Source organism: Bufo gargarizans, chromosome 6 (assembly GCF_014858855.1).
Source record: "Bufo gargarizans isolate SCDJY-AF-19 chromosome 6, ASM1485885v1, whole genome shotgun sequence".
In the NCBI taxonomy this organism is placed as follows: domain Eukaryota; kingdom Metazoa; phylum Chordata; class Amphibia; order Anura; family Bufonidae; genus Bufo; species Bufo gargarizans.
In genome coordinates this window covers 86770278-86778109 of record NC_058085.1, presented here as the reverse complement: position 1 = coordinate 86778109, position 7832 = coordinate 86770278, and the positions used below count along the sequence as shown (strand labels likewise).

The following is a 7832-nucleotide window of genomic DNA, read 5'->3' as shown; positions in this document are numbered from 1 at the left end:
ATGTCAAAATGCGCCCAGCCAGCCGCTCCCAACTGCCGTTCTGAAGCCCCGCCCAGCTCATCAATATTCACTTAGCTGGGCGGCGGCTACAACTCTCCCGACTCAAGTGCCCGGCGCATGCGCATAAAGCAGAGGCTGCAGCGCTCTACGCAGGCGCGATGTGACCCCGGCCGGGCACATGCACTGAAGATTGGACGGAGGACGTGCCCAGAGGATTGAATGGGCCATGCGCAGGATCGTGAGTCGGGAGAGTTGTAGCCGCCGCCCAGCGAAGTGAATATTGATGAGCTGGGCGGGGCTTCAGAACGGCAGTTGGGAGCGGCTGGCTGGGCGCATTTTGACATGAAACGCTGCCCCTTGGGCAGATTGGTGACCGGACAAGCAGGTTATAAAACTTTATATTTCGGTATTTATAAGGTGGACAGGGGGGATACTTAGATGATTTTAATAGACTTTAGAAGACCTGTACTGACATATATATGCCTAAATATGCTAATTGGGCCTGTCAGTGTCCCTTTAAGCTAAACGTCGTTTCGGCGCATTACCGGATCTGACGTTTAGCTTTTTCTGAATGGTTACCATGGCTAGCGGGACGCTAAAGTCCTGGCAGCCATGGTAAAGTGTAGTGGGGAGCGGGGGAGCAGCATACTTACCATCCGTGCGGCTCCCGGGGCGCTCCAGAGTGACGTCAGGGCGCCCCACGCGCATGGATGACGCGATCACATGGCACGTCATCCATGCACATGGGGCGCTCTGACGTCATTCTGGAGCGCCCCGGGAGCCGCACGGACGGTAAGTATACCGCTCCCCACTACTACTATGGCAACCAGGACTTTAATAGCGTCCTGGCTGCCATAGTAACACTGAACGCATTTTGAAGACGGATCCGTCTTCAAATGCTTTCAGTTCACTTGCGTTTTTCCGGATCCGGCTAGTGGAGTACACGCCGGATCCGGACAACGCAAGTGTGAAAGAGGCCTTAGGTGAGATGGTTTTTATTGCAACATACCTGATGACAGAACTCCTTTAAAAAGAGTATAATCCACTGTTGGTCTATGTAAGCACCTTCATATATATGTATATGTCTGCTTCTATACAGGAAGGTACGATTCCTGTGTACATGTAGCTTGACATATGTACAGTTTAGGATTTTTTACATATATATCTACACAGATCTGAATGTATACATGAAACCCTTGTTCTGCGTAGAACACAGATACAGTCCTCTGCAAATATTGTATACTTGCAGTTATGACAGCCGACAACAGCGCAACATCCTGCACGCCTCTTGTCCTTCATCGTCAACCGGAGACTTTAGTCGTAAGATTGGAGGGTCTCCGCTGGTAGGTGTGTAGTATACAGAGGTCCCATTTGAGCACCACGGTGGAGTTCCAGGGTCACTAGAGTAATCTAAGCTTCCAGATCCAAGCAACTCACTAGTACTCCTGGCTAGGTATCGCCCCTGCTTGGCTGCCATCCTCTGTCTTTTTAGCTCCGATAGGGTAATAGGTGTCTGGTCCAGGATTCCCCTCCATATAGGACTTTGTGAATACGAGGACAATGAATGATTGCTGTTACCATTGGTTAGTTGGGTGGGTACTGGCGAATCAGTAATGGTTTGCGAGCAATAGAAAGGAGGTAGTGGAGAGCAGTACCCATTCCGATATGGGGTTTCTGGAAAGGTCTGTGGAGATGACAACACGGAGTTAAGGTCCACAGAATCCCTCTGTAAAGAAGATATATATGAGAAATTATTGACGTCTGATGATGTCATCAGCACAAGTTTTACATTAAAGGGGTTTTCTGGGAGTAAAATATTGATGATCAATCCTCAGGATATCTGATCAGTAGTTGTCCACATTCAAAGCACCCCTGCCGATCAGCTGTTTGAAGAGGCTTCGGTACTCCTGGGCCGAATGAGATCGCAGGTTGCTGATCTCTGTGCACACAGGCTGGGGCCTAGTGAAGGTCCCAGGCCTGCCTCCAGTGTGTCCCAGCAGGCCATGCCTCTCTGCTGCAGCCTGCTGGGGGATATCAGTATAGCAAAGACAGTAATACATTGCACTGCAAGAACAGTATTTGGGAAGCAATCAAAAGATCACCTAATATAGTCCCTTTTTGGGATTATTAAATTGTTTAAAAAGGTAAAAAAAAAGTTTTATTAAATACCCCAAAAAATTCCAAGTAAGGCTACTTTCACACTGGCGTTTTGGCTTTCAGTTTGTGAGATCCGTTCAGGGCTCTCACAAGCGGTCCAAAACGGATAAGTTTTACCCTAATGCATTCTGAATGGAAAAGGATCCGCTCAGAATGCATCAGTTTGCCTCAGGAGGCGGACACCAAAACGCTGCTTGCACCAAACGGATCCGTCCTGACACACAATGTAAGTCAATGGGGACAGATCCTTTTTCTATGACACAATCTGGCACAATAGAAAACGGATCCGTCTTGGCTATGTTAAAGATAATACAAACGGATCCGTTCTGAACAGATGCAGATGTTTGTATTATCTGAACGGATCCGTCTGTGCAGGTCCATGACGGAGCTGCACCAAATGCGAGTGTGAAAGTAGCCTATAAAAAATAAAGCCTTTTTTGATTTTAAAGAAAATGAAAAAAAATGATCATTTAGACCCAAAACAGGATGGTCTCCAGATATAATATTTAGTATTATATATACCTTTTGCACAGCATATGTCTCTTTCTTTTTTAAGCTCCCCTGTAGTATATTCCTCAGGGTGAGTTGCCTAGCAACAAATCAGTTTCCTGTCTGGGTGACTACCATTTGCTACATCCATAGATGTAGTTACTATCTATTTTTTTTAAGATTAAATTGCAACTATAGTACACAGTTATGTTGTATATTCCGCCCGTGTAGTTCACCCAGTCCTTCATCCGTTTAGACTGAGTTTTTACCCTTTGCATATCAGGGCTGCCGTCTTCCTCATCTTGAGTCCCCTCAGTATCTCCTGCAGAGACGAGGCACTGCCACACCACAGCCTCCTTCTCATACTCTCGCCTGTACATATTTGTTCTCTCCGATAAGCTGGCACGTCGTACCACCTTTCTGAAAGACAAAAAGACTGTCAGAAAGCTACAATGAGATGTGCGCGATATTTGTAAAATGAGTAGACTGGACGGACGGACAGATAACAGAATAGATTCATTTGCCCATATGACTGGATGGATGGATGGATGGACAGATAGATATGAGATGATAGATAGATAGATAGATAAATAACCCCCTATGTGTATCATATTGATATATTGACACCCAGAGTTGGACTGGGGTACCCAGGGCCCAACAGTAAAATTTATTTTTTGGGCCCACCATACAGATACATTTGAATATAATAAATAATTTAAAGGATAACTGTCATTTTTTATTTATTTGCTAGCTAGGCATGTATACCTGAGTTAGTCTGTCAATGATTGCCAAAAGATCTGTAAAAACCTTATAATAACAGCTTTCATTAATGTCCCCTGTCCCTTTCCACTGCTCCCTTAAAAGACCATTTCTATGGCTCATCTGTCTCCAGCTAGGAAGACAGAGGGGCGGTCCTTCACAGTGAATGTCTGCATTAGGCTTTAGAGTGAGGAGGCGTGTCTCTCAGTAATCCAATCTGATTGGCTGGCAGGAAGCTGCTGGCTACAGCAAGTTTGTATGTGACCAGAGGGAATGCAGTTTTGGCCTCAGAGAACTGGCAGAGGAGCCATCTTGAGAAGATCCTCATAATGTAGGATTCAAGACAGCTGTAACTAAGGGAAAAACTCAAGAATAACAGTGGTAAGTGAAGAAACTAAAGATTGCTTTATGCATAATGCTTTTATGATTTTTTTTCCAGAAAATATGACAGTTACCCTTTAACAAGTTTTTTATATGAACATAGGTTGGTTGAGGTGCTGTACATTGAATATATGTATGTAGTGCAGTAAATCTAATGTGTTATGTGCCACTTGTGCAGGGGGTGGAAGACTAGGGGCCCACCTTGCTCAGGGGCCCACCGGGGGATTCCCCTGTACCCCTGTGGGCCAGTCCGAGCCTGTTGACACCCATTCATTTGCCACAACAGTGTAGATAGCCACGAGAAATGGCTTATTTTCAAAAAGGAATTGTCTTTTTGAGACAACCCCCTTTAAATGGGTTTCCCACTCCTTTTATATTGATGGCCCCGGGTGAACTGTCCTGCAGTAGCTCCATTGCTGGAAGAAGGTGCTGGAACTACAGAATTCTGTCCATTGTGTGAAGTGGACAAATCCGTTACTGAAGCTGATCGCCAGAGGTGTGGGGTGTCAGACCCCCTCCGATCAGCTATTGATGGAGATAGGCCATCAATATAAAAGGAGTGAACAACCCCTTTAAGGCTAGGGCTAAATATATATGTCTCATCATGACATGCAATATTTGTAAGCTCAACAAATGAAGTCCTCCTAGACATTGATTAATCTGGCGGATGGTGTCTTGCATTGCATTGAGGCCCATTGGTACCCTCCCAACATGGCCATCATCTGACAGCATAATATGTGCATTGATTTCGGAGTGTTTTACTGTAGCTCCTTCTCGTGCATCTACTTTTGATCCTGAAGTGAGCCAGCATTTACATGTGTATGTACATATGTATGTTACATACTTGTATGTTATTTCCCTTTATATGAGCTGTTGTATGGTGCGGTTAACCAGCTGCATCCTATCGTAACAGGATGTTGGTTTTTATTTTGTCTTGCTCTATTTTTCAGCCAATTATACAATTATATATTGTTAGACTGGAAATACGAAGACTGACTGAATGGAGCTACGACCTTCCCCTATGAGAAACTGCTTCCTTTGTGTATCATAACAATCATGAATGAAGCATCTGTCTAAAACCTTAAATGCCAGTGGCGTTCTAGTGAAGAAAATGAGATTGATGTAGCTTGTGTTGGTGTAGAGAAGTGTAGCCTATAATAGAGGGAACAGAACAAGAAAACAAGACTTGGTTCTCAGGGAAAGACTTTGGTGGCGCACAGGAAGTAGTTGGGGTATTTTAGAAGGGCTGTATCTAAACTCCATGTGCCTTAAGGACCATGTGGGTATAAAGCAGCCATGGTATGTAGCAGCAGGGTAATATCAACATCCCATGCACTGTGGTAATAAAGATTAGTAATATAATACAAAAATAATAATAACAATGTTTTTGTAGGGTGAGGCGCATGGTCACCTTGAAACTTAGGCTTTGAATGTCATGTGACCCTGCAAAGTCACAAGGTCCTTACAGTGCATGGAGGTTAGATACTACTGTTTTAAAAGGCGCAACCTGCTACCCGGCATGTGTGCAGTACCCCAGAGCAGGAGGTATCTGCAAATGGTTTGTTCTTTAATGAAATGTCATGTATTGCTATGCCATTTATTCATCTCAGTATAGCTCAGTATGGAAGTGATGGAGTTAACTAACTCTAACACAGCCCTTTGCAGGAGGTATCTGCAAATGGTTTGTTCTTTAATGTGTAACCTCCATGTTTTCATCAAAAAAATCTATTTTAGCATATGTTACTGCTGCTGCAGCATTATGCATAAAGCAATCTTTAGTTTCTTCACATACCACAGTTTTTTTTAGTTTTTCCCTTAGTTACTGCTGTTTTAACCTCTACAATATGAGGACCTTATCAAGATGGCTCCTCTGCCATTTCTCTGAGGCCAAAACTGCTTTCCCTCACTTCACATACACACTTGCTGAAGCCAACAGCTCCCTGCCAGCCAATCAGATTAGATTACTGAGAGACACGCCTCCACACTCTGAAGCCTAATGCAACCATGCAGTGTGAAGGACCGCCCCTCTGTTTTAATGTCTTCTTAGCTGGAGACAGACAAGCCCTAGCAACTGTCTTTTAAGAGAGCAGTGGAAAGGGACAGAGGACATTAATGAAAGCTGTTATTATAAGGTAATTACAGATCTTTTGACAATCATTGACAGACTAACTCAGGTATACATGCCTAGCTCTAATAAACTAGCAATAAAAATAAATAATTACAGTTACACTTTAATGAAATGTCATGTATTGCTATGCCATTTATTTATCTTAGTATAGCTCTGTATGGTATGGATAGAGTTAACTAACTCTAACACAGCCCTTTGCAGGAGGTTGCTAGGTGGCAGCTGGCTCCACCCCTAGCTCTAGAGTGTTCTAGGAGAGTCTGAGGAGAGAGTGGAGGGAAAAAGGAAGCTGTTGCCTGATGCTGCTTCTTCCTAGGCCGGGAAGGCTTCAGAGACTAACAGATCTCTACATAGGAATCAGCAAGGTAATCTGCTACTACAACCATTCAGACTTTGCTGCAAGCGAGGAACCCCATTAAGACACCCTTCACACCTTGAAACATCCTGGCCAGACATGATATCAAAACCCTGTATTCTGCAGTTGGCGCCACAGACATCATTGCCAGAGTCCTATTGCCTACCATAGATTCTACTGACTTTACCAAGATAGAGAGGAAAGAGGACCATAACTCCCATCCTTGCCTAAATCCATACACTGCTGTCTGGGAGAGAATTGCACTGTGTACAGTTCGAACTGTGCTTTGCTATACTTAAATGTACTACAACTCCTGTTTTGCACTACAGTAAAGAGAGGTGTTTTTCTATCTCTGGCCTGGTTTCCTGACCCTTACACCATGCTCTGGTCATTGCACTTGACACATGCCCTGCCTTGCATCCATCCAAATACCTAACATCATGGGCATTGCAGCTACCCTCAGGTAGGAGCCCCAGAATTATGGTGTTCCTCAAAGGAAGAAAGGGTGCCCTCTCCTTGCGCTGCACTGGTCCTTTGGAGCAATGGTGGGAGGAGAGCCACTGTGATAGACTATGTTATAATAGGAGCCACTATCACTCCCATCCTCTGCTCCAGCTATTAAAGGGCTCACTGCATGTGTGCTGAGCAGAGAGAAAAACAGGAGAAAGTGAAGCATGGAGCTGCAAGAAGATATAGGAAGAGGAACCGAGAGACAAGAGGCTACAGTGAAAGAGATGGGTAGCTAGCAGAGTCCATATGTTGGTTGCATCACTTTCAGATGAATGCCGTACTATGGATCGAATGCCGTACTATGGAACGAAGTTCAGAGACTGTCATTATACTTGGACAGATGTATTATACCCCGTCAATACAAGGTAAACTCAGGTCCCAGATAGTTCCACCAATTGTATCATTTTACATTCGCCGTTGGCAGCCAGAGGCCAGCCATGAATGACAAGTCATTCGGGAAATGGCCTTCTGAAATATCTAGTTTATAATGAAATGAAGGATTTGGACCGCCAAACAGAACAAGATACCTCCAGTCAAAGTTTAACATCTGAGTGGGCTCCTGAATCATGGTGCTTCCTGGAACAAGAAGTAGCTGTCTGACAGCTATATTAGCTCTCATAGGACTTCCTTTTTTGCCACTCGATCACCCAGGTCTCTGGAACAACCACTCAAAGTACGAAGAGCCATGTTTGGACTGAATCTACACATGTCCTTGTATCAATGGCTTAATATTTATTTGCCCCTACAAAAGTAGCTGTTTTTGTTGTACGCTGAGCATTGAATGGGCTCGCTAGGGTCAACAATAAAGGGGATTTCCTGGATTTAGACATTGATGAACTGTGCTCAGGATACAGCATCAATATCAGATTGGTGGGGATCCGACATCCGGCACTTCTCGCTGATCAGCTGCTTGCAGCAACCTCCAATGCCGGACACAAAGCAGTGGATAGAGCTGAAAGCAGAAGGCACCATCCTGTGTGTATTGGTTGTACCAGTGTGCCTCAGCTCAGTTCCTATTCACATGAACTGATCTGCAGTAAGCCAACCTTCTGCTTC

At 44.5% G+C, this 7832-nt stretch overlaps 1 protein-coding gene across 2 annotated transcripts in view; it reads right to left on the bottom strand.

Annotated features, from left to right (window-relative positions):
* Window positions 1-907: 907 nt before the first annotated feature.
* The window catches only part of PPP1R16B (protein phosphatase 1 regulatory subunit 16B), a 72889-nt gene continuing 65964 nt past the window's right edge, over window positions 908-7832 (bottom strand). For both annotated transcript variants that reach the window (XM_044298002.1, XM_044298003.1), the window contains 2 exons: window positions 2916-3066; window positions 908-1726 (listed from right to left, as the gene is read on the bottom strand). In XM_044298002.1, the coding sequence (XP_044153937.1) occupies window positions 1250-1726; window positions 2916-3066 (628 nt within the window). In that variant the 3' untranslated portion in view covers window positions 908-1249. The remainder of the gene's footprint in view (window positions 1727-2915; window positions 3067-7832) is intronic.